The sequence below is a fragment of the Tursiops truncatus genome, chromosome 20 (assembly GCF_011762595.2).
Source record: "Tursiops truncatus isolate mTurTru1 chromosome 20, mTurTru1.mat.Y, whole genome shotgun sequence".
NCBI classification, from domain to species: Eukaryota; Metazoa; Chordata; class Mammalia; order Artiodactyla; family Delphinidae; genus Tursiops; species Tursiops truncatus.
Window position 1 is genome coordinate 25,335,692 of NC_047053.1, and position 27,386 is coordinate 25,363,077.

A 27,386-nucleotide genomic window follows, 5' to 3' on the forward strand; every position below is an offset into this window, starting at 1 on the left:
CTGAAATGACCAGTACTTCAAAACCCACCGCCAAATGCTCAGATATAAACACAAGTTGAGGGAGCTCTGTCTTCGTGCCTTTAGTACCCTGTCGTACAAAATGAACAGGAAGAAAGGCCACTTCACGAGCGAGCGCAGGTAACCAGGAACAAAGATGCAGCCAGATAAATTGTCAGGAAGGTCGCTGAGCCAAGGGCCTTAGCTGCGGGGAGGACAGAAAGCAGGACAATGGGAGACTTGTGCTAGAGATCATTCCTGAAGTCTATGTCCTCAACTCGTGTAGAATTTCTGTGACACACAGAGCGAGATTAAAATGAAACGAAACGGTGCAGAGGAGGAAGAGAACGCCCCTGCCTTGAAATGTTAGTGTTGAAGCTTTCCCATCAAATCTCTCTGTGCTGCCCCTTCTCCAAAACCCACTTTGAATTATAACTTCAAGACTACTGGCTGGCATGGCTTTAAGTCTTAGCCTCTGACCACCTCAGAAGGCCACGGAAGCTTAGGGAAACACTCCTTTATGTGACCCTGAGCCCCTGTTACTTAGGACACACAGGCCGTTTTCCCAGGAACAGACAACAAAATAAATAACCATTCAGAGTGAGAAAACAACCAGGAGGAAGGGGACAGAGCCTCAGGGAGAAGGCGCAGTTATGCCTCAGTCATCTTCTCTGCAGAATGAGACTGACCACTTCGTAGCCGTGTGACCTTACAAAGTGATACAGTCTTTCCGGGCCTCAGTTTCCCTTTGTGTAGGAGGGTATAATTTCTATTTGATTGGACTATTGTGAAAATTAGAGACAGTATGTATAAAGGGTCAAATGACAAGCACTAGTTATTTTTTAATGAGAGCAGTTACGATCATTATTCTGTGTCAACTTTCATCATTTATTCCAATTTCTGCCTTCTGAAATACCTTCATAAAGTAATTAGGTACAGTATATAACCCTTTTTTCTGGAGAGAAATGTCAGGAGATTTTGACCAATAGTTTTTGGCTTGGGGTATTCTAAGCCTAACGCATATACTCAGTTGACACGTATTTCTCAGTTTTCTCTCACGTACAGGATATGTGCCATGTTAGAAACGCTGTATTTTTTCCCAAGAGGCATGCAGATATTGGGACCCCACCCTTAGGTTTCTACTGAAAAATCAAGAATTGGGGTTTTGGAGTTTGAAGCTTCCTTAAAAGTCACTTGTCAGGGCTCACAGAATCAGTATTAATGACTTTCAGAAACTTCTGATGCCCGAATCAGGTTTGCAATCCATAGCAAAGGACTGCTGAGTTTCAGTGGCTATCATTTTGTTAGGTTATGGAGTTAAAGGCACTAGGATCAGACGGGGCACTGGCATCTAGAAATAAGCTCTTCATTTAAGCATCCTTTTTCATAATGGAAACACACTTCAAAATAATACTCTTCAATTCATTTAAACTCAGTGATAGTCCTGACAAAAAAGGAAAAGAAGTTAGAGCTCTTATTAAAATACCAAATGCAGGTAAAATAACACTGCTTTTTCGTACAGTGCTGATCATTATAAAGGTGATAATGCAAAGTAAAATTCTAGGGAGTGTTGGATGGTATATCACAAGCAAACCTGAAAAAGGAGGAAGTTCTTGATTATTCTCTGTAATCACAGTGGTGACCAGAATAGAAATACCAAGTTAATCTTGAGGAAAATAAGTCCTCAGAAGGGAAGAGCACAGATGTAGCTGTGAACATTCTGGGAATTGTAGAATTTCAGTCTAGAGCAAGATTTCTCAGCTTTGGCACTGTTTGACGTTTCAGGTAAGTCTTTGTTGTGAGGACTGTCCTGTGCATTGTAGGATGTTTAAGGGCATCCCTGGCCTCTGTCCTCCAGAAGGCAGTAAAACTACCCCCTCCCACAACCTGTGACAAGTAAAAATGTCTCCAGTTACTACCAAACGTCCCCTGAGGGCAAAATCACCCCCGTTGAGAACTACTGATCTTGACTTTCGATTTGAATGACAAAATCTGGGCTTAATTCAGGGTCCTGTCACACACGTGGATGCTTTTTACCTCCTGTAATGCTTTATGGCAAAACTTTTGAGAAGGTCAGGAGACCTTAAGTTGCCAAGAAGAAATATAATGTTAATAAGAGTATACTTATACACTTTTAGTTGATAAAACTGAGACATCAGACTAATCAGGAGATAATTGCAAAGCAATTTTATTAAACGTTTGTTTTCTGCTCTCTGCTCGGCATGCATCTTTTGAGTTACACTCAGTAACATTGTGCCATTAGTGCTGCCTGTGTGGTTGAAAGGAAATGAAGCTGTGAGGTGACAAATTATGCACTTCTAGGTTTACCCCAAGTGTGTCTTGGAATGACAAGGTGAGCGTTCTTGTGAATTCTCTTATTATTTACCCTGACTACCCTCCAACCCCTTTCCTGTTTTATATACTCATCCTTATTCCTCTGTCTAGCTATCTGATCAAAGAATGAATTAAATATCTGAATACAATTTTCCTTGAAGAAATAACCCAGGGATCCATTGAAACCTCCTGTGGCTATGGGGTTATTGCTAAGCTTTCTGGGGTGGCATCTTAATGAAGGAAGAGTGGTGGTTCCTGGGTGCTATAGCCACCTGCACGGGCTTCTCAGTCACCCGAGATGCAGCTTCCTGGACTTTCCCGGGCCAGCCTGGACTTTCCCAGGCAGGAAATCATCCTGACCACTTCGATGTTTGCATGTCAGATGCTATCAGAGGTGGTACCTGGGAGTGCTTTCCTGGAGGTATGTGCTGCGTACTGGAAAAATAAGAATCAGTTTGCCCTGAGAATTGAGCAATTGCTTTAAGGACAGCAGTCCCTTTAGGGAAGTCATCTATAGCAGACAAAGGCAGAGTTATTTTTAAATCACATGCTTGTAAAGCCAGATTTGAAATTGTTTCCTCTGGTGGTTTTTCTTTGAATAGCTTGAGGGTGTCCTACCACTTTAGACCCGTATTCAGCTGAGAATTCCGAAGCCTGTCTTTCCAGTTCTGAGCACAGAGCCTAGGTTTTGATGAAGGCTGGTTACGGAGTGAAGTGAAAACCCTTACATGTGGTGGTGAGTGGGAAGAGGAGGGCATGAATGGGTGGCCCAAGGAGAGTGAGGAGGTGGGGGAGACCCCATGGTACCCTCGCAGGATGGAATCCGTGTCCTGGAATTGCTGACCTTGCCTTGTAATGAGCTTTTCACATGGAAGGAAGATGCTGGCTCTGGGTTCTGAACCATGGTGGAGGGGAGTTCTGTGCTGGTGGTTCTGGGATTATGAGAGTCCTGCTTAGGCAACAGGCTTCTTTTGGTTTTTCCAGCATCATGAGATGAAGCTTCAGTTTCTCCCTTCCCTTCAGGGCATGCAGTTCGTATATTTTCCCTTCCAGCATGTTGATAAATCTGCAGATTGGCAGCGCCCTGATTGAGTTGAGGTGCACCGCGCCCCAGGTATATCTTGAAAGTGCTTTGCATTCATCAGGTTCAAGGAGATCACGAGGGGTGAGAGACAGCTTTGTTCTGGAAGCAGGCAGACTTTTTTGTTTCTTGTAAGGGTTTGTCTTCTCCACCACACCTTGTAGAGGACAGGCCTGCCCTGTTCTCTTGGCTTTGTCATGTGAAACATTCCCAGGACAGTGGATCCTAGCCTTCTGGCAAGAGGTATTCCCAGACAGGTATGGACAGCAAGGGTGACTGGGTGCTTAAGAGTATCAGCTCTGGACCCAGGGACTTGGGTTCACATCCTGGATTTGTAACCAGAGGTCGATTCCTTGACCTCTTTAAGCCTTGGTTTTCTCATCAGTAGAATGGAGACTGTAAATAATCCCCCTTTTGTGGGGTTTTAACAGGGTGTGTGGCACATGCATACTCAGAGCCTGGAGCTAGAATGATGTCGTGGCTGGCAAGTAGGGAAAGGAATGGCTTATTCCCAAACCCGTTCTCCATTTAGGGATTTGTTTCATCCAGTGCCCTTCCCTCTGCAAAAATAGGACGTGCGTTTTTTTGTTGTTGTTGTTGTTTTTTCCCCAGCATGCCCAGGCCCTATTCCTTAGAGCCTGCCTGACTTTTCTCCTCTGCTCTGGGTTGAGACGAGCCACTTCCCTGACGTTACCCCAGCAGCTGCGCTTCTGGGTTAGCAACTCCTGTTCCTCCAGTGTGGAAACAGCCGCTCACTGGCTACCCAGCCCCCAGGTCTCGTGCGAGCCCCGGGCACCCTGGCTGCCTGCCTGCATGACCGTGTGCTCCAGGCACGTGGCTGTGCCCTGTGGAGCTCGCCCAGCTCTGGGTGGCGTGCTGGCTGCCTGCCACCCTCCTGCCCCCACTCTCGCTTCCCTTCCCAGGCGAACTACAGCGAGTGCCAGTGAGGAACTGTAATCCTGACCCTGGCATGAGAAAGCTGAGCTCTGGAGGGCCGTTCCCATGCCAGGGAAACCTGCTCTGCCCCACATTCTAGCCAGACCCCAAATGCAGCCCTCTCTCCTGCCCGTCTGCCCGGAGGCGCTGTGTTCTCTGCGCTGCTACAGGAGGCGGGATTCCTGTAGGCCAGCGCCTGCCAGGGGGCTTGTCAGAGTCTTTGCAGTTCAGCGCTGTGTCTACCAGACGAGAAAAATAGCAACATCAAGACAGAACTCGGTAGAGGAGAAGGAAGGGGGTGAGGGTGTGGGTGCGAAGAAAGGCGCTGTGATAACGTCCTGGTGTAGAGAGCCAGAGGGTGAGAGACAGCGGTGACTTATTAGGTTTCTCATAAACCTCCCCTCCAACCGGCACTAATCACTTTCACCCAGGAATCATTTTTTATGTCTCAGCAGTGGAAATGGAGGAGAGAGGGAAGGTAGTAGGGGAAGTAATGAGATTGAGAAAAACATTGGAAAATAATACATGAGAGAGGGACAGGCAGGTACAGGCCCTGTATCTGATTCTGTAAGGGAATGATTGAGAGTATTGGTCCCATCTGATGTCTTCCTTTATTATAATATTTGGTGTCCCCGCAGCAAATGTCTTAATCTGAAACCACTAAACCATTGTTTGGAATAAACTGAAATGTGCTGCAGACCTAGATGCCTGCTGGCTCACCATTCAAATGTCCATCAGAATGACCTGTGTTTGGAAAGACACAGATCCCTCCCGGCAAAATCCCGCCCCTGCCATGCCTGCTCACGATCTCAGGCAGGCCCTTCAAATGGTCTGAGCTTCGGATTTCCCACCTGGAACTTCGGAGTAATCCCTGGACCTGCCTCCTAGCATTGCTGAAGTTTATATGGGGATTACTAGGCACAGGGACGGGCACACAGCAACGCCCAATAACAGCTGCTCCGAGTGGCTTTCTCATTACCATCTGATCTCATTTCTCATAGGAGGACCTCCCACTGGACTCCTAGACAGTCTCCATACTTTTCCCTTCCTAGCCAGTTAAGGCCTCTGGAGTTGGAATTCCTCCTCTGCTTCTCTGCCGAGCCTTTCTCGCCCCTCTCTTCGCCTCTGAGTTTTAAGTAGCCTTGGGTAGCTAACTTTATTCAGTCCTCCTTGTTCATGAGATTAAAAAAATCAAGCAAGCAAAATGCAGTTCAAAGAAGTTCTTGAGTAGAGGATTTCTCCAGGACATATATGGCTAGTAAATCAGTCAATCAATTGTTGTTACTATTGTGAATTTTTACTAGTAGGCAGTAATTATACTTGAAGGAAATACAGTGACCTCAGGGGTAAAGGAACCATAAAGGCGTGTTAGGGTGCTGGGAGAGGAGGGGAGTCTAGTTCATCTTCCTACTTACAAGTAAGACTTTACATAAGCATTCCAGAATAATAATTCCTCCTTCCCCCCAGTGGTCCTTTAATGGATAAATCTTTCTCTTTCCACACATTTATTTTCTCATCTGCAAAGTAGCATTTTGGTTGGGTTGATGTGAGCTTTCTAATGTGCATGAAGGGCCAGCATGGTACCTACCCTAGTTGGCCAACCCTTACCCGAGATCCATACCGTTACTTTCCTGCAGTCAATGGTATGAAGATGAGAAAGCCGCAGAGGAAGCTGGCGGGGTGGGGAGCCGTGTGGACGGTCCCCAGCAATAGCATCAGCTTTGGCTTTGTGCTGCCCCCTGGGGAAGACAGACAAGGGTGTGATTTGGCTGCTGGTCTCCAGGAGATGGCAGCTTAGTAGGGAAGATAGAACTTGTAGGTAAAAAGATGAGTGACAGGACAAGCTCGCATGTCCTCAGTGCCAAGTGATGTGTACATAGAAGCCTCCAATGTCTACTGAAAAGAGGAGGGTGAAAGAGTAAGCAATAAAGTGAGCAAAACATTTGAAAATTAATAAGGGAGCAGTGCAGACGGTGAGGGCTGCCAGGCCTCACAGGAAGCAGTCAGTGCCTGGGGCAAGAGGGCCTGGGGCGAAGCTTCTTGCAGGAGTTGGACCTTCCGTTGGGCCTCCAAGTGAGTGGTGGAGGAGCCAGGATGGTGAACGGCAGAACGTGGAGGCAGGGATGCCCACGGGTGTTTAGGGAACAAGGTGTGGATCCAGTTTGGCTGGTGCAGAAAATTCATATGAAGGAGGCAGGAGTGTGAGTCTGGAGAGGCAGGTGCCAGCCAGGCTGGCAGCTTCATGCATGCCAGGCTACCGAGCTTGAACTTGATCCAGGAGGCAGTGGGGAGCCATTGAAGGTTTTTGAGCAGGGAAGTGGCATGTGGACGTTTCCTCTTGGGTTCAAGGTTGGATTTGAAACATTTTTAGATACTTCACAATAGTTTCCTCTGGCGAACCGGGACTTCCTTATTTTTGTTATTTTGAAAATAAATACTCTCCCTTGAACATAAAACAGTTTTTCAAAACACAATGTTCTAATGATCTAGAGAAAGTAATTCAAAAACACAGGGTTTAAGTTTCACTTATGAAGCCCATAATTTTGGCAATTAGGGGAAACACTCTTTGGCAAGAAAATAGTTTGAGGGATTTGAATGATTCAGAATTTAAAAGTCCAAAAGCAGGCCTGATCTCATAGGAGTAGAAAAATAGATTTTAATAAGCCCAAGCCATTAATATTCATGGCTTTACAATGCCTCTGTTATAAAGCTTACTGGGTTTGCAAACAAGTATGTTAAACCTATTTCTATGAGTGTAGGTTTTTGTTTTTCTTTGAGTGTGTGTATATGTGTATGTGAGAGAGAGAAAGAAGGAAGGTTTCAGTGATACAAATAGTACTTGATTATAAGGATTACCTGCAGCAGTAATATCAGGCTGAAAACACTTAGGCAAGTGTTTGGCCAGCTTAGTAATTTTACTCCTGAGAGACAAAGGAGTCCTTATTACAGTTTTGTATTCTTTTTTTTTTTTTTTTTTTTTTTTTTCTGGTACGCAGGCCTCTCACTGCTGTGGCCTCTCCCGTTGTGGAGCACAGGCTCCAGACGTGCAGGCTCAGCGGCCATGGCTCACAGGCCCAGCCGCTCCGCGGCATGTGGGATCTTCCTGGACCAGGGCACGAACCCGTGTCCCCTGAATCGTCAGGTGGACTCTCAACCACTGCGCCACCTGGGAAGCCCCAGTTTTGTATTCTTGAGTCCTGACCTTGTATTTGTGGCTCCCTTCTTCCCTGAAGCCGGAATTAGCTGCACAACATGCAGAGATCTGGTGGCTGGGGTTGGGGGGTGCTGCTGGAGGAAAGGGACTTTGTGGGAGCAGACAGGCTCTGGGAGAGCAATGGGAGCTGCTGAATGGCACCTGCACGAAGTAACTCACTCAGGTACCCCCGAAGTGTTCTCTGAGATCAAGCCAAGATGACAGAAATAAGGAGGAGTTGCCCTAACCCAAACCAGTTCCCTTAAGTAAAAGAAAAAAAACAAAACAGTCAATGTGTGCAATTTCACCTCCAGCTATGTACAATAGACAATTACAGGAGTGTTGGCAGAATCAGGCATCTGTTGGGGAAAAACTATTCAGTACTCTTTTCTGTCAAATTGGCTTCTGGTGGATATACACTCCATGACTTAACGTGAAAATTCCTGAAATGTTTGTTTTCCTTCTTTTCTGACTTTAGCAAGTATTGTTACTGTCTCAAGTCCCTAACCATCCAGCTCATAATGGGAATCCAGTCTCATTTTCTGTCCTGAAAAATTATACAGTTCTACTGTCACACAGATCTCCTAAAAGTTTTGTTTTTAGAAGTTTAATCCAGGATTTTTTATTTTTTTCATTAATGATTTTTGGAAGAATGCTTTGGAATTTAGGGTCTTGTAATGAGAGATGGATTGTGGCTAATTAAACCCCTTTCCCTCTCACATCTTGCCTGGGAGACCCTAGATTCCTAAAAACAATGAGTGCATGCTGCAGAAGAGTGCTCCAGGGAGCTACAACATTAAATCATCTGTGACAAAGTGTTCTCTTAGAAAGTGAGATTGCATAAATGGTTCAGCAGAAATAAGTGCTTTGGCAGAAACTCCTTGAGTGGGAAAGAGCAGTGCTTTCTTTTGTAATTAACTCTGGGTAACAGTCTGCTTTGATGTCCTTGCAGTAGAACCCAAGCATGGATAGTGGAGCAGAGAAGGAAAGCCTCACTGCTGCTCTGTAAGTGTTTTTGCACTTAATGGAAAGAGTTAAGTGAGGCTGTCCATTCATGCACAATAAATGCCTCTTGAATTGAATTGAATGGGTAAAATGAAGGTTTGTTTGGGGAAGGATGCCACCAGGCCCTGACCAATGGGAATCAGCGCTGTAAACCAGATGAACAAGATCATCTAGATAGGCAGTAATCAGATTGCTCAGAACAGAGATCTCAGTACCCCAAGTAGGAAGAGTTCTTCTAAGGAGAGTGACAAAGAGTCAAACTCCATCTGCCCAAAGGATTGATCAGAAGACGTAGTTCACCTTAGAATGGATTCATTGTGCTGTGGGCTTAGTATCACTGAAGGAGATTATGGAGGCTTTTACTAGAGAAAACTTTAAAAATAGGATGGGGATCTCATATCCAGTTGGAATAATACTGCTTTTAGAGACCAAATGCCACTGAACGATTTATAGAGGAAAGAGTAAATAATATAAAATGTAAAGATAGAAATAAAGCCTTGATGGAGTTTCTGAGGCTAGAAAAGGAAAATTTGTAGAACTGACTTCATAGGAATTTCACAGAATTCATTTCATTACAGTTGATTTCTTTTTATTAATACACTTTACCAGGGGAGTTGGATGCCTTTTTTTTCCTCATAGAATCTAAAGTATGTTTATTTCAAATGGCCAGTAACACATGAATGATTTTTAAAATAATATTTATATTCATGTCAAAAATATTTTTTAGCATTGTAAATGAAATTGGCCCAAATATAACAGGGCATTTAGTGATATTTAGTTATTGGATTCCTTAGATGTTTAAAGGTAAAAGACAGGAAGTTTCAGTATTGCAAAAATTAGGTATAAAGAAGCAATTTGAGTTTACTTATAGTCTACTTATTTCTCTTTACCCTCAATCTTACCTGACAGTAACATTGCATTGATTCAGATTTTGTGATCATTTGATTTTACACTGATGATTAAATTGAAATTGGTATCTTTGTCTTCTTTATAAAGATACAGCCAAACACATTAATTATGCAAATATAATTTTAGGAGGCACTTGAGTACAAAATAGGCTTTAAAGACATTAGCTGCGTGTATATACATTGATGTTCTTAATCACAGCGTATATTAGCAAGGAGCAAAAGAATTTATGTCATTTAGATGTTTCAGTAATTCGGATTAGTGTTCCCACCAAATTGTTGCAGTTTATCTCTCTCTGCCCTTCCCTCCCACTTGTCTCCACCCACTAAATTTTCATATTTTTAAACTTAGATTTTCATATAAGGAAATATATGGAAACGAAAGAATGTTTTTGTTCAATTATGTACCGCCAGAGAAGATGTCATAGACCAATCTGCAAAGATGGTGGTTTTCTCTCGAATTTTACTAATGAAATAATCATCTCCTAGAGCAGCCTGCTCTCATTCTTCGCTTCCTCTCACCGACGGGCAGCATAATGTGGTTAAAATTCCAGACTTGGCTTAGATCTTGGCTCTCAGAGCCAGATTGACCCGCTCTCTAACTCTTCTGCCTTTGTTTTCTCCTCTGTAAGTGGGGGTGGCAGTACCTGCTCCAGCCGATTCCTGGACCAGTAAACGAGATGCTCTAGGGGAAGCACTTAGAACAGCGGCCGATCTGAATGAAAGCTTTCACCACTTTCATTTGTATTCGTTTTTTTTTTTAATTTGAGAGATTCTATTTCTTTTTTAAAAAATATTTTTCTATTTATTTATTTATTTTTGGCTGCGTTGGGTCTTCGTTGCTGTGTGCAGGCTTTCTCTAGTTGCGGTGAGCAGGGGCTACTCTCCCTTGCAGTGTGCGGGCTTTTCATTGCGGTGGCTTCTCTTGTTGTGGAGCATGGGCTCTAGGTGCACAGGCCTCAGCAGTTGTGGCACGTGGGCTCAGTAGTTGTGGCTTGCGGGCTCTAGAGCGTGGGCTCAGTAGTTGTGGCGCATGGGCTTAGTTGCTCCGCGGCATGTGGCATCTTCCTGGACCCGGGCTCGAACCCATGTCCCCTGCATGGGCAGGCGGATTCTTAAGCACTGCGCACCAGGGAAGCCCCATGTTTATTCTACGATTACTATTTTTCCCTTTTCCTACTTAAGTAGGAAGGAATCTTGTGCTGTAGTAGTGGTGGCCAGCGATGATTACTGTAGCAATGCTCTCCGCCCCTTGAGTCATTGTAGGGAAGAAAGGGTGATGGAGAGGCAGAGCTGGAGCATTCTAGGTACTGACATCTGTGAGAAGATATACCCCACTCCCCAAAAAACCCGTTTGTGATCCCGTAACAGTGTAAGTGCCTGTTTCCTTGAATAGCTCCGTGGGCAAGGGCTGTGTCTTTCATCTTCACACCCCTTACCGTCCTCTGACTCTGTTCCTGGAAGACCTTGAGGGGGTGAAGGGGGAAATGTGACTTAATTTGTTTCTGTTAGTGCTCTCAAGCTTTTCCAGAGTGCTATAGGATTTGTGACTGGGGTTTCTTCTTTTTCCTTTTTTGGTGACACCTTTGGGTTGTGGAGTGGAGGACTGGCAGTGCCCCTAGCTGTGAGTGATGGGCTGCTGAGTGGGGGAGGCAGGACCGAGGGTTTCCATGGTAACGAACCCCCTAGGCTTCTGCTCCCCCTGGTGTAAATCTCTCAAACATTTTCTTAGCCCTCCCTACAAGATGAAAACCTGGCAGAGGGTGTCTTCAGAGAGGAAAAATAGACGCTTCTGTCAAGGTACAATGGAAACATGAGGAAACTGAGAAAACAGAGGTAAATTATTTGGAAGAAAAGTGTGAAAATAGTTTTTTACACAAAAGGGAAAGCTGTAAGTCAGTTAATTTAAGAATTGGGATTAACCTGATATAACTTTGCTTTGCAGCCAGATCAGAGATGTGGAGTTCTTGGCATGGGTCTTAATATAGTACAGTGTGTACATATGGGTGTGGCAGGATAAACCTTTTAAAGGTACAACAGTCCTGCAACTAGTCAAGACCGTTCCCTCTTGTGAGGGGCGTTTGAATTCCCTCACAAGAGGGAACTAAAGCTCCCTCAGCATATTTTTACATCCAATCAGATATCTGAGCTTTTATAAAAGAGTAGGCACAATGCTCCTAAGTTTAAATGAGCTAATTGCATATGAAATCATAGCCATACCCATTATGTGTTAAAGCTGGGATGCTGCTCAGCACTCAGTGTAAGAGGTTGTAGGAAATCAAGTCAGTCATATTAGAAATGAAACTGGGGGACTTCCCTGGTGGCACAGTGGTTAAGAACCCGCCTGCCACTGCAGGGGACACGGGTTCGAGCCCTGGTCTGGGGAGATCCCACATGCCGTGGAGCAACTAAGTGCATGCACCACAAATGCTGAGCCTGCGATCTAGAGCCTGCGAGCCACAACTACTGAGCCCTCACGTTGCAACTACTGAAGCCCACGCACCTAGAGCCCGTGCTCTGCAACTAGAGAAGCCACCGCAGTGAGAAGCCCACGCACAGCAACGAAGAGTAGCCCCTGCTCGCTGCAACAAGAGAAAGCCCACATGCAGCAACAAAGACCCAACACAACCAAAATTAATTAATTAATTAATTATTTTAAAAAAAGAAAAGAAATGAAATTGGTTCCTGGAATTTAGTCTGCTCGCAAGAGGATTGGCTGTTGAGGATCCACTGCCAAAGCATGTCTTCTCTTTTCTTCGTCAGCCCTTCCATCCTGATTACAAGCTGCTTAAAAATAAATGTGGGCCCATCTCAGGGGCCAAAAACCATGGTGATCAGGATGAAATCATTGTAAGGCAGAAATAACAAGCTTTGATAAAGACATTCAGAGAAGCACAGTCTTATTAGCATCAGCACACTCTTGTTGGAGCCTTTAGGCACTAAACTATTCTAAGTCAGATTTGGAGTCAGAGGTCGCCTGAGAAGCCATGATACCCAGGGCAAGTCACTTAAATTCTGAGCCCTGTTTCCTCGTCTGGATCATAGCGACCTATTTTGTAGGAATGCTGTGAGGGTTAAATGCCATTAAATGGGCTAATCAGTGAGCAGACCTGGGAGAGTTGTCACTCAGTAAGTTTCAACTCAGAGTGATAATCTGGTATTTAAACATCACTTTCTACAAGAATGTACTTGTAGTTCATATCTTTGGAGTCTCACTTTTAGATTTCCGACTTGCTGGGCTGAGTCTTTTCAAGCCCCATGATGCTCCTTTAGGTACACTAACAGATCTAATTTATTGTTTCAGCTATGCTGCTAAATACCTTAAGCAAGTTGTCAACCTCTCTGGGCTTCACTTCTTCATTTGTAAGATGGGAATAATCTATGTTTTTCTAACTTACAAATAAATATAAAATAAGATAGTCAATTAGAAAATTGACCAATCTAAATTCAAATCAAAGTATAAATCGTGTTAGCATTTTTATTTACTTGGGTTTTAAGTGGTAAGAGGGGAAAACACATAGCAATAATTTCAAGGTAGACCATTTACAAAGAACACAGAATTTGGAATCAGCCAATCTAGGTGCCGGACCTGGTTTGCAAGGATTGGTGGCGTGTCTCTGGACAGGTCATTGAATCTCTCAAGGCCTCAGTTTTCTTATCTATCAAACACGGGTGTTATTTTTAGTTCTGTGACCCTGTATTCTAAGACTACTATGAATCGAAAGACAAATATTCAAATTTTGGTGCAAAACATGTAAAGCTTCTTGGGGTGATGGTGCTGCTTCCAAGCTGGTCAGTGGGTTAAGAGTCTGACGTTCTGCCACTCATAAAGGATGACAGAGTTCAAAAGCTAAAACTGTAAAGCAAAAGACATTTGACACCTTTGGGGAAAAAGGGCAACAGCATTAAAGCTCGTTACTTCCTAAAGAATGGTCTTCATTCTGAATGGGAACCGCTGGCTTCTCTCTGGTGTTCAGCATTCCAGAGGAAGCCTGAAAGCAAGTTATCTGGCTAGAGTCATTGCTCCAAGGGTTAGATTTTTTTAAGCAGGGTTTTTTATTAGCCAGAGAAAATAATTTTTAAAAAAGGAAAACCCCAAGACCCACAGCTAGCTTTGATGGCAACTTTTCTAGAAGGGCAGTTGCCAGCTGCACTTTGGCTTGCTCCTCTGGGTGGCCAGATCCTGGTTTGAAGGAGCTTCCCATGCAGCAGGTTTCACCTCGGCCGGTTTGGATGGATTAGTAGGTACCTGGAATGTCATCTCGAAAGACTGAAACTTGGTCTGGGCTCAATGGAAAGAGTTCTGTGATTGATTAGGGATGTCTGCCCTGGGCTTAGGTAGGACCATATTTGTGCCAGGTATTTGCTCTCCTGACAGAGCAGGTTATGAAGGATCCTTTAGTACTTGTCCCTCCACTGGGCAGAAGATCAAGGACTCGGGCCAGTGCTGTTTCCGGTGTCCTGGAAAAGTGTTTATCCAAGACCCTGGCAAGTATTGTTTTTTGTCAGCGGAAGTGTTAACTCTGGTTAGCTTCACAGAATGGAAGAAGGGAAGTCTGTTGATTCTGTACCATGGTCACAGGACAGGAGTGGCCAGGTGGAAGGAAGCTATAACTCCAACAGTCCCCGTCAGATTCCCGTGGATATTCCAGTGGAGCACAGACTGGGGTGCTTACTGCTCAGCAGAGGCAGCGGCAAGCCATAGAGCCAGGCAGGCTGTGGCCAGCGGTCACGGCTGCAGAGTCCCTGGAAAACTGGCCCTTGGAAGGACGAGGAGGCTGGGCCCTCGGGACTCCACACACTGTGATTCTTTTTTTTTATATATATAAATTTATTTATTTGTTTTTTATTTTTGGCTGTGTTGGATCTTCGTTGCTGCACACAGGCTTTCTCTAGTTGCGGCGAGTGGGGGCTACTCTTCATTGCAGTGTGTGGGCTTCTCATTGCGGTGGTTTCTCTTGTTGCAGAGCACGGGCTCTAGGTACATGGGCTTCAGTAGTTGTGGCACATGGGCTCAGTAGTTGTGGCTCATGGGCTCTAAAGCACAGGCTCAGTAGTTGTGGCACACGGGCCTAGTTGCTCCGCGGCATGTGGGATCTTCGTGGACCAGGGCTTGAACCTGTGTCCCCTGCATTGGCAGGTAGATTCTTACTCACTGAGCCACCAGGGAAGTCCCTACACACTGTGATTCTTGACATTGAATACAGAAGTTCTGTTACCTTCCTTAAAAAGCATTGGAGAATTTACCAGTCTACTTAGGATTGGAGGTGACCTTCAGTTACCCATGTTAGTAGTTCTGAAGTTTTTTTCTCTTCAGCCTTGGAATGTGCTTTATGTTTTTGTGCTGTTGATCTGCTTTCCTAGAGATGTTTGAACGCTTCAGATTTTTCTTTTTGTAAAGCATGCTCTGGGGGAGTGTAGTGCTCTTCACAGCTCCCCCAGTGTGCTTCCCCTAGCCAGCCAAATGTCTTGGAGACCCCCTAATCTCCTAACTTTAAATCCATCAACTACACTAGTGGATTGATAATAGTTGCAATTTATTGAACACTTAGTATGTGCTTCCAGGCACCAGGGTCACTGTATGACAAGGGATTGGTGCAGGAGTGTATGGGGGCAGTGGGGTGAAGTGGGCTCGAGTTTAAACATTGTCTATGGAGAAGGTACAAAAGAGTTCACTGAGAGTGGACCTGACTTCCTCTGCTACTGAGGTTTCCTGCTGTTTCCAGTGACTGCACTTGAGCTGTGCATATGATTAACTTTCAATTATCCTGAGCCAATTAACCGGTTTGCAGATTAACCAAGGTGAAGGCTCACCTGGGCCTGGGAGGTGCTCATCATCTCAACTGCTCCGTAATTAGCTGGTTATGGCTGATTGCATACCCCGTGGTCCAGGAGCCTGAGGGCTGGGCTGCTGCAAGGGAGGGGAGACAAGGAGCAGTGTCTTCTAGGACCTTCCACCCCCTTCAACGAGAGGAGCCCACTAGCTCATAAAATCCTGCAGTCTCTGGTACAGTCCCTGGGAGGTTCAGAGGCTCCTGGAGTCCTGGTGCTCTGCCCCTGTCCCCAGTACCTTCCAAGTTGGGAAGCTCAAGTTGGCTGGAGGGCACAGTGCATTTGAAATTCCCAGAGATGCAGTGATCTAATATGTTGAAAGGGGCGCAGTGAGCAGGGGCACTAATCCCCCTTTTCTTCCTCAGCCCGTGAACCACCCTTCCATCGCCACCCCAAAGATGTAGTTGACAGGCTTGAGACCCTGAGCAATGGGTCCCTCCTGTGGTCATAGGAGGCCAAAGCCACAGTGGCAACGAGGTGGGAGTTGCCCACAAAAGCAAGGTGTTTGCCACACCTTACACCAGCCCAGAGTATACACAGTTTAACCCGGGAGCCAAACTCCTGCCATACTTGGAGTGATCTCAGTTTCGTGGGGAGGAACCTTGAATCCCAGGTAAACTCCAAATCTTGAGAAAGTGTCCATGACGGACTTTGGCCTATGGCCTGTGAAGGAAGAACAAGCCTTTGCACAGGATGGTGTTTGATGGGCTTCTGTGGATTATCTTTATGTCTTAGGCAGTGTTCACCCGAGCACCTGGCACATCCTTTCACCTCTGACTCCGTGATCATCCTGCACCTGCCAGGCCTGGAGGCCTTGCCTCAGTACACCCCAGTTTGCCGACAGCTGCGTTCCCTTCTCAGCCTGGGCCATGGGTTTCCTCAGGTCCTTCTCTTTGGCTCACGTTTTCCCAGGGCTGCTTGTGTGTACAGTCTAGAGATCACATTTTATTAACACAAAGAAATCTGCTCGGGCTGCCTGGCTCTCACAGTCACATGGAGAGAAATGTGCTCCTTCGCTTCGCCAACCCTCAGCTCTCTGTGCAGAATACAGCCGAGAGCTGGGCACCGGGCCAAGCTTACATTTCACATTGGAACACACTTTCACATCACTCGTTGGCAGGACATCCACGGCGGTGTCTATTTGGGGGGTAAGTCAGAGAAGTGTTATTTCCCTCTTCTGCGTGTCGAGAGATAGGACCTTTAAAAAATGTTTGACCAGGGCTTCCCTGGTGGCACAGTGGTTGTGAGTCCGCCTGCCGATGCAGGGGACACGGGTTCGTGCCCCGGTCCGGGAAGATCCCACATGCCGCGGAGCGGCTGGGCCCGTGAGCCATGGCCACTGAGCCTGCGCGTCCGGAGCCTGTGCTTCGCAACGGGAGAGGCCACAACAGTGAGAGACCCGCGTACCGCAAAAAAAATAATAATAAAATAAAAAAATAAAAATAAATAAAAAATGTTTGACCTTTCCCCATCCTTGTTGTCTGCAAGGTGCCCAGGTAGTTAGGTGATCCAGCGAAGCGTGGCAGCAGCACGTGAGAGAAGCCCCCTCCCTCCCAGGTTCCCCTGTTTCCTAAATCAGTAAACATAGCCAGGACTGCCTGGGACAGAGAAACTCAGGCCAAGGTAATAACATCAAAACCAAAGTCCTGGAACTCTTGAGTAAACTAGTTACCCTCCCAGATAAAACAACTTTGTTGTCCAGATCTTCCTTTCCAAAGATCTAAGACTTTTCAAATGCTGGTCCAAGGCCAACCATTGAAAGAGAGAACTTCAGCAAGCCTCCTGGAATGGAAAACACTGTTAAAGTAAACAAACGAGCCTCTTCCATTCAGTTTTCCCTTACTGGTCTATTTTTATGTCTTATTTTACCACCCCCCACCCCGGTACTTAACATTTTGTAATACTCTCCCTTCTCCACTTCTACTCCCATCTCCGTCTCACTTTTCTCAGGGAGCAAGCTGATCATTTTGCCTTCGGTAGCACAAATATCCAATTTCAAAAAGAGGAGTTGGGGGGAAGAGGTGGTATAATTCACTTCTTTTGGTGTCCCCCTCATACTCAGCTCTTACACGTGGATGCCTGAAGCCTGACTTGGGTTTGAAAAGAAATTTGATCCTGGAATTTTAAACCCTTTTTAGGAAAGATTGGAATGGTTAGAAAACAAAGATTTACTGGAATAATACTGACTTTTCTCAATGAAATAGATCCCTCTTGAAACAAAAAAGTTGAAAGTAAACTCTTCCTTCCCCATCACACCAACCCATAAATTCCGTGAGGATTTCCCAAGCTCCAAAGCTTATTCTGATTCTAGTGTTGACTACTTTGGGATGTTGCTTTTGCTGTCGGTCCCATCCAGCCAAGCAACAACTAATCAAGATTTAAAGAAACTTTTTCCCACAAGATGCATATGCCACCTGCTGCTTCGTAGGACAGGCCACCCGTGGGAAGCCCCCTCTCACTGAGAAGGATGCCCAGAACCTTGGGGACCCGGATGCAGTCTCCTGGGACCCGGATGCAGTCTCCTACCAGTCACCTGGTGAAGCTTATGCTTACTCTGCAGAAGGGAGGTGGCAGAAACCCATTCCACCTGCAAGTAAGTAGTTTTAAAACTAATGCCAAGTTCTCATATGGTGGGTAGATGCCTCAGCTCAGTGCAGGGTGGAAAGAGTGCTACTTCACAGAGTAAAACCGTTGCAATCACATTACTCATTTCAGGAGAGGTCAGATAAAGTTTATTGGAGAGATGAAAGTCACCCTGCAGTTTCAAAGAGTTCTCCTGAAAGCATTGAGAAATGGTTGAAGTTCAGAAGTTGATTTGAAGCTTTGTTTCCCTTCCCCTTATAAGCGAGACAGGTATTTTTTAGTCACATTTTCCTTTTTGATGGACAGAAGATCTGGCGGATGACTGGGATGGTCTGATCTGCAGTCAGCGGCAGGTCTGTCGTATGGGTCATCTGCTTTCTGCATGGGCCGTGGTGAATGTGTAAGCTCTGGCTAGTTGCCATCTGCCACCCAGCAAGACAGCACCTTGAGGCTTTAACCCTCTGCCCTCGCTTGGGGAGGTGTTCGGGGAATGTAATTTCATGTTATAATTAACTGAAGCAATGTGCAGTGCTTTTCTTAGGTGTTATAGTGGCACGACACGTATCACTCAGAATTGACTGTATCGGGACTGCTTTGACAATCAGTAGGTTAAGTGGTTGGGCCTGAGTTTGGCCTACTCTCGTGCCAGTGTGGGTACTTGAATCCTGTGAGAGTTTTGCATAAAACGGGTAGAGGTGTGTTGAACCCAGTTTTCCCCAAAGCACTTCTGTGGACTCTGCACTCGGCTTGCGAGTGTCTCAGAGGCACAGGAAAGGGTTTTCTCTCGGGCACCTAAGCCCATGCTTTACACTCTAGCTGGTGTAAGTGTTTACTCAGTAAACATTTGTTCAGTGATTGAAATAACAAAGACATTACTTTCATTATAAATGGTTTTACAAGGGCACTTGTGCTCACTTTAATATCTTCAGTGATGCTGGCAGAATTCAGTTCAACATGGCGAGTCTTTGCAAAAGGTCACGTGAGTGTGTTGAGCTCCTTTGGGGCAGAACTGAGTCAGGGTGCTCTTGGAGGAAGGGACATGCAGACAGACCCTGTGGACAGTGACAGGGCCAGGGCTCACCACAAGGCTTTGGTGAGCTGCTTTTCCATGTGAACTTTTTGCTATTTTCTGATTGGTTGTTAAATAGCCAAGGATGAAGTGTTTTCAGATGAGAGATCACAAGTAAAGGTGGATACCCAGCCCTGACTTTCCATCTTCAATGATAGACACAACTGGAAGTCAGCAGCTCCAGACTCTACAGTATTCCCAGATCACCTGTAAGAGTTCTTGAAACTCATCTAACAGTTTTATTTTTAATAAATTTATTTATTTTATTTATTTATTTTTGGCTGCATTGAGTCTTCGTTGCTGCATGCGGGCTTTCTCTAGTTGCGGAGAGCGGGGGCCACTCTTGGTTGTGGTGCGCGGGCTTCTCATCGCGGTGGCTTCTCTTCTTGCAGAGCACGGGCTCTAGGAGCACAGGCTTCAGTAGTTGTGGCACACGGGCTCTAGAGCGCAGGCTCAGTAGTTGTGGCGCATGGGCTTAGTTGCTCTGTGGCATGTGGGATCTTCCCAGACCAGGGCTCGAACCTGTGTTCCCTGCCTTGGCAGGCGGATTCTTAACCACTGCGCCACCAGGGAAGCCCATCTAACAGGTTCTTAATTGGAATTTTTTTAAACATGGAATTCATAATATTTTATTTTATTATTATTATTTTTTGGCCACTCCACGCGGCATGTGGGATCTTAGTTCCCCGACCACGGATCCAACCCAGACCCCCTGCAGTGGAAGTGGAAGTGTGGAGTGTTAACCACTGGACCACCAGGGAAGTCCCCTCTTAATTGGAATTTTAACTGAGCAAGTAAGAAGTCCCATGTTGGGCTGGGGGAAAGGAGGAATGGAGAGGGATGTCGATTTTATTTAAAAAACACCAACTTATATTTCTTTGGCTAATAGATGCGGAGGAGGCCTCTCTGGCTGGCGTGTGAGGATGTAACTTCCTTGAGCATAGGATTTGATTGGTTTATGGAGTCGTGCTTCTGCCCTTACCTGCCAGTGGTTGGGGTCACTAAAACAGACACAGCCCTGCTGGAGAGGAGAGGGGCTTCTGAGGTCCACTCCAGGAGCAGCTGCAGCCCGCCACTGAGGGGTGGCAGGAGGCTGCCCTTCTGGCTCACTGCCTCCACAGCAGCAGGTGAAGAGTTAGAATAGGTTGATGGCTGGACTTGTGATGTCCTCAGCAGTCCCTGAGCAGAGTTCATTCTAAGCCCCCAGCATGCTCTGTGCCCACACCAGGGAATACAGTGTGAAGCTTCTAGCAACACCCGGAGATGCTCGACCCTTCCCACGTGTGTGTGTTCAGTTTGCTGTGTCTCAATTTAGTAGAACGTTGGGGAAAATAACCTCCCTCCTACCAGGGTGAGGTTGCAAAGGTCTCTGGAAGGAACAGTGCAGAAAATTATTCAAATAACTGAGGCATTTGAAAAATTATTTTGAGAAGGATTTAAAATATTTTTAAAAATACATAGCAAGGACCCTTCCTCCATTATCCAGAATTAACAACTTGGCATATTTACCATATATGTTCATATATCAATTTATATAGTCATCTATGAATTTAAACATTATAGATCAAGTTGGGGTCTTGGGGAACTTTTTAAAAAAAGCTGTGTGTGAACTCATAAGGCAGAGCAGAAATAACTCCAAATCTGCTTTCTCAGATGTGAATCCCTCCTGGCACTTTGGGTCTGTTGTATTAATAAATAAGCCTGGTTTTAGTCTAGTTAGAAAAGAAGGCCAGGCTGGTGCATCAGAATGCTGCATTCCTTTTGGTTAGACTTTGTCAGAGGATAGGCAGGCGGCTGTTTGGCACAGAGTTTCTGGGTGTTTCCCTTTGGAATATAAAAGGAGTATCCCTTAACCCCAGGAGAGACTGCACCAGAGCCATCTTCTTCCCTCGGTGCTGAAGAAAAACAGACAAATACGCACAACCAACATTCAAAGAAGGGCGTGGTGCAGCCTGAAGACAGGTAGTGAGCTGTGACACTGGCTCACTCCTATGCAGTGTCATAGGGATGCCCGTTAGAGGTGGCAGCCGGAGTGGTCACCATTGTGCCTTCTCTCCTGGTTGGTGAAATCCTGTGAATCAGGCAATCTACAGTGTGCACCAGTTTTCCTCTGAACACAGAGCTTCCATCAAACAGGTGAAAAGAAACAGCGTGATAATAGCTAACCCTTCTCTAGTGTTTACTGTAGTCTGGGCACTAGGCTAAGTACATGCATTATCTCATTAAAACTCAAAACAAACTCTGGGCACTGCTATTTTTAGTACTAGGTAGATACTATTATTATGGTCCTTTCACAGATGAGAAAACCAAGACCCAGAGAACCGAGTAAATGCTGACAGGAGCCCAGTTAGTAGACAGCAGGGCTGGTACGTGCAGCCCCACGGCCTGGCACCAGCATCCGTGCGCCGAGCCGCTACCTCTCCTGCTTCTTCATAGGAGGCACTTTGCGTCATGGAAGGTGGAGAACTCCTGGGACCTCAGAACCCCCGTGTGGATGGCACACCACAGTGTCTTAGGTGTACTGGGAACCTGGGTGTGGGGGGGATGCAGACGAAAGGAGCAACAAAACCAGGCCAGTCAAACGCATTGTCTGTGGCGGCCCTGAGGTCTCCACAGCCAGGGCCTGGAGAGGCCAGCTTTCAGAGCACAGGCTTTACTTTTAAATCATGAAGAGTTTAATTTAAAAATGGATTCTGTGCTTTGGTGTGACTCTCAAATCCACAGTGCCTTCCAATTTCTTAAAAGTGAAACTCTGTGAAATGATAAACACAGACATCCAGAAAGAGTCAGGGACAGTCTAGAGGGGTATTGGGAACATGTCATGCCTTGGTGCCAAGCCCACGGCACAGTCCACGTGAGGCAGAGAGCAGGAATCGTCCTCCTGGTGCCCATTCTTTGCGGATCTGCCCTGGTACAATAGTGAGACCCATCAGTCCGGAGAATCTCAGTCTTCCATGCAGAGATCCCCCGCTTCAGCCACCCTGAGAAACCCACATACAGAAGCATGCGTGGCTGTGTGGATGTGCTGGGCAGCAGCTCTGCACTTTGCCGTCAGCCGGGGGGAAGGAGTGTTCGCCTTCACGTGCTTCTCAGAGATGTGCTTGCTGAGAGCTCCTTGCAGATTCAAAACATGGGGGACGTGTGTTCTTGAGAGCTGTGTATGTGAAGCAGCACAGAGCATGCAGCCGGCACTTGGTAAATATTAGTTCCCTTCCCCTTCCTGTGTGTGAGGCAAGTCGTACAAGGGAAGCGTCAGCAGTTCGGATGCAAAAATAGATCTCCATGTGAGGATGTGGCCTCTTTTCCTTGAGTGTGGACCAGATGTCAGGCTGCCTGGTGAGGACTCCAGGAACGTGACAGCTTCCTTCTTAGGGGCTTCATTGCTTCTTCACTCTGTGGAGAGGCCTCCCTCTCCATGCACTTCTTGCTTCTGAAAAACAAGAATGAAAAAGAGGATGGTATAAAAGTCCCAGGAATGAACTTTCTGTTTTCTCCTTCTTAAAAAGGATGTGCGTGTTATTTGGATCTTACTTTCAAGTCTGATACCTGTTCATCACATCATTATCCCTGTTATTTAATAACATGACAAAAATTAATGTAGAACCACAGCAAATGGACATTTGTTTTGAGTGCGTTTATCCTTTTCCTTACCTGACATTTACTGAGGGCCAACTGTTTACCACGCACTGAGCTAGGTGTTGGGAATTCAGAGATAAGGAAGGGTCCATCCCTTGAACTTGAGCAGTTTATGAATTGCAAAGAGATAGTTAAATCATTGCGAATAAAGTGTTAAGAGTGTGTACAAAGTGAAGGCAAGAGAGGTCAGCTCTGAATGGGGTGCGGAGGTAAGATCAGAGATGATCTTTGAATTGTGTATTGAAGAATAAGCACAAATTGTTCAATAAGAAGGATACATTTAAGTGACTCATTGAATTTTTCTTGTCTGATATTAAGTTAATTTCCATTAAATATGCTCAAGAATTAATTCAGGTCATAGTGTTAAGGGACATGGGACTGGAATAAAAAAATGAGGGGGGAAAAGGAGAATAAAAAGAACGTATAGGGTGGTTAATCCACAGAGGGGCTACCTAACTCCCTCCTACCCAGAGAAGGGAAACCTTGCTGCATGGTGAGGGACCCGGGCTCTGCACTGCCAGGGCAGCCGAGCCACGTGTCTCAAACATGGCATGTTTAAAGAAGTTGGGAGGTTATAGGCGGCATAACAGATGTGATTTGACAGTTGCTGTGGCAACACACCCACTTCCAGAAAATCAGTTAGTGGGAGAGCAGGGGAACTCATGGTACTTGCCCTGGGCTGCCCTGTGCCCCACACTGCCTGTTCTGGGCCAAAGGTGTGGACAGATTGAGAAGGACAAATGCCCCACATGGCTGACTGCCACCTGCCTTTGTGGAATTGACTCTGGAATAATATAGGAGATGCGTAAACCAGAACAAAGACAACAGGGGAACAGTGTGGGGGAGGAAGGGGAGTTCTGAGCAAGCAGTGCCGACTCCTTTCAGGAAAATACCTCCCAAGCATTGTATTTGAATATATGGAATGACCCATGGATTTCTATGAAAAAATGCATATGGCATAAATGTGTATAAATCTCCCTTTATGGAAGCAGCAGCAGCAAAGAATGCTGTAGGCATAAGTAAAAGCGTCCCTAGAGTAGCAAAAGGACTTGAGTTAATGAAAAATTGGTTTTGAAGTTTCGGCTGAAGAGCTGGGTGATTGCCTCTGTGGCACCACCTTCTGGCAAATCAGAGATATCACATGGTGTGAATCCTCGGACTGTATAGGTGGTGGGTTTTCCAAGCTTCAGTGTACCAGCTGCTTACCTCCACAGGGGCTGTTTACTCCAGACTATTGGTTCTCAACCTTGGCCTCACTCGAGAATCACCAGTGGAGATTTTGGAAAAAGTTATTTAGAAATATTTAATTACAAAGTAATATATGACTGTTGTAAAATAAAGTCAGAACTGTGCAGGTGTACAGCTTGAGTTCCTATATCCCATTCCTAGATTTAACAGTCAACAGTTCCTTGGATACTCATCCAGACATTTCCTTTGTGTTTATAAGCATATGTGAGTGTGTATCTAAATGTACTTGTACATATATTTATATAGAGCTTGATTGTGTGTGCACAGAAGTATGGAAATATATGTATATGCACACACTATACATAGGCTATATACTATACGTAGTGCATATATACTATACATAATGTGCAACTTGCCTTTTTTACTTAATATCTTTCGGATATCTTTTCATACTAGTACATATAGATCTATCAGCTGCATGGAATCCCATTGCCTGGATATGCCATCATTTATTTAACAAGTACCTTTAGCTTGTTTCCATCCTTGGTTGCCATTCTCCGTACATTCAGCATACCTAAAGTTTAAATCCCTAGATGTGGAACTGTTGGATCAAAGTATGTAGGCTCCAGGGGCTTCCCTGGTGGCAGAGTGGTTGAGAGTCCGCCTGCTGATGCAGGGGACGCAGGTTCATAACCCGGTCTGGGAAGATCCCACATGCCGCGGAGCGGCTGGGCCGCTGAGCCTGCGCGTCCGGAGCCTGTGCTCCGCAGCAGGAGAGGCCACAACAGTGAGAGGCCCGCGTAGCACAAAAAACAAACAAACAAACAAAAAAAAACTGTAGGCTCCAAAAGAATTGTACTAGTTCATACTCCCACCAAAAGTGTGTGCGAAGGCTATTTCTCCTTTCATTAAAAGTAAAGGCTATTTCTCCTTTCATAAATAAGTAAAACAAAACAAAAATACAGAGCCCCAGGCCCCATTTTCAGAGCTTCTGATTGAGGTGGGAGGGGTGCTGAGCATCTTTATTTTTTTAGATCCACAGGTGAACCTGGTCCATAACCAGGGTTGGGAACTATGGCCTTAGATAGAGGGGGTAAAGTTAGGAGCCGTTCTCCTAAATGCTGATGCCTTGGTTATGCCCTTTCAGACCCAAACAGCAAGATTTCCCTTACTGTGGCCAGCTGGGGAATAGCCATTTCCTCTGAAGTTCTTCTTAAACTAGAGATCTTTATTTAGACAGACATAAAATTAAATGAATCTGTATTTATTAGAGTAGGATTAAAGCTACAAGAGTCAGAGAAGTAACATCTAGGTACAGTTTGATACTTTTCTCACTATTCTGTAATTACTTGTTCATAAGTCATTTCTCCTTTAAAGACTTTTAAGAAATAATTGTTTAATTCCTTTCCATGTGGCTTCAGATTCTATTAGAAGAGGTAGAGTTTGTGGATATTAAAGTCAGTACCTTGTTCTCTGATTTCAGTATGAAGAGCCCCTGGGCTGGTAGGCAGCTGGCCAGCTTTGGGAAGTAACCAAAGTGTCTCCTTTCTGTTGCTTAGTTAGCCACAGTAGCTGGAGAGAGAGAAAAATGACATCTCTTTTCCAGAGAACCTGTTGTAAGCATTCTCCATCTTGGGGGATGATTCCTCCTTCACAGCCTGTTTCATTCCTCTCCTTGAGGCCATGTCTTGCCATCCTCTTCTGTGTCTCTGTCCACTGAGCTGCTACCAAGGACGGTGTCCCTTGCTCTGTGGCATTAGGAAGCCGTGTCACGCCTTCACTCCTCCCACCAACCCGAAGACCATTGCCTTCAATCTAACAGCAAGTCTGTCTTTGCCTTTTTGAGGAAACACCCCTGCGCCCTCCCGTTTGTCGTTTGCCCACATTTCTTTTCAGTTGGTCTCTTTATCTCACTTCCATGTTTAGGTAAGAACTGCCTTCCGTTAAGTTTATATTAGGAAATCTGAGCCGATTGGGATGGTGGGGGGAAGGGGGCGGGGGCTGGTACGCACTGGAATGACAAAGGATCTCAGAGGTGCTCGGACACTCTGGGTCCACAGAAAGGTTGCAGGCTGTGCTGGGCCTTCCCGTCTCATGTCTGTCTCATGCGTGGTCCTGACGGGCCCCAGCCTGAAGCTAAAGAAGAAGGTGTGCCACAACACTAAGGAACCCGCACAAGTGTTTGATAATGACTTAGTGTCTCATTTCTGTTTACCCAAGAGGCACACAGACCTCACCTGTGCCTGTGGAATAGAAAGGCAGATTTCTGCCCCATACAGATTTCTCTACATTAGGCAGGAGCCAGATGGGTTTAGCTTGGCTAATCTTAGTACAAGCTGGAAAATTCCAATTTTTCCAAAACAACACATTTCTAAGAAATTGTCTGGTTTAGAATATTATTCTAGCATATGTAAGGGAACCGCACGACTATGGGCTGACTTACTGCGGGCTTATAAATAGGGATGAGAATTTACCTGCGGCTCCCTTTGTCCCGCACCAACGTGGTCGTGGTAAGAACTGCACTCAGTAAGCCCCTCCATCTTTATTCCTTGTCAGAATCAGGGGCTGTTGGGCAATTTTTCCCTTGTGTGGGACTTGAAGTTATTTGAGAAAACCCGAGTGTATGCCTTTTCCCAAGTCTTGGCTTGCATCTGGATGTAAAATCAGATGCATGACGCATGCTCATTGAATGTTGATTCGGATTATAGATCACTGGAAACTGTATGTGTTGCTCTTTAGTCTTCCCTTTTCCTCTGCCCAGATGACTGAGACTGAGCTGTCACTTCTTTAAAATAGAATTCCTCCCGTGATACCTCATCACAAATGTATATGCCGGTCAGGCGATAACAAGACCGATGAACACCTACATGAAGCAGAGTGCCTGGCAGCTGCCGCAGAGGCTGGCAGTGCTCACCCCACCCCGGATGAGACACTGGGGGCACAAAATCCATTGTGTTTAGTTACCAGCTGACTCTGTGGAATTAAGTTGATTTCCCCCCCAAGAATCCAGATCCCTGACTTAGCGTAACGCCACCCCTCACCCCCATCGCAGCTTCTGTTGCCTAGCGATAGTTATTTAGTAACCTTTCAGAATTATCGTTAACTAATAAAGGAAGAGGAAGAGAACATCCCTATTCCGTGTCATGTACACAGCCTGCATTACAGACCTCTCTGTTGTTGGCTGGAGGGGGTGTCTACAGGCATTTTAATCTATCACCCTCCCTCTCTCTCCATAGCCCCTGCCCTCCAGCCCGCAGCATACACTCTCTAGACCAAGAGTAAAAAAAGATGTCATAGGCCAACAACGTAATAGGCTGGGTCGCTCAACACCGCTCACAGAGATCTCCCCCAGAGAAGGCAGAGCAGACAGGAACGTCCTGAGGACCATGTCAGAGCCCCAGGATTCCTGCCACAGGTGGGGTCTAGGTGTGGGCTGCTTGAAGGGAATTGTTGGCCACCAGCCTGTGGCATTACTTTTGTGGGTGGGCACGTGCGGGTGGCAGTGGAAGTGTAGAGAGGAGGGTTAGGGCTTTGGAGCTGGCCCTGGTTTGAACGTAGGCTCTTCCAACTCACTAGCTGTTTGACCTTGAGCAAGTTACCCAAGCTGGTCGATTGCTTCTCCTTTGT

At 45.8% G+C, this 27,386-nt stretch overlaps 1 protein-coding gene across 9 annotated transcripts in view; it reads left to right on the forward strand.

Annotated features, from left to right (window-relative positions):
* HLF (HLF transcription factor, PAR bZIP family member) overlaps window positions 1-27,386 on the forward strand; it is a 54,499-nt gene that overhangs the window by 3,813 nt on the left and 23,300 nt on the right. For 6 of the 9 annotated variants that reach the window (XM_019945463.3, XM_019945466.3, XM_019945468.3 and 3 more), the window contains exon 3: window positions 17,685-17,876. The exons of 2 other annotated variants lie outside the window; for them this stretch is intronic. In XM_019945463.3, the coding sequence (XP_019801022.1) occupies window positions 17,685-17,876 (192 nt within the window). The remainder of the gene's footprint in view (window positions 1-17,684; window positions 17,877-27,386) is intronic. One more of the 9 variants, XM_033846764.2, reaches the window with a different exon arrangement.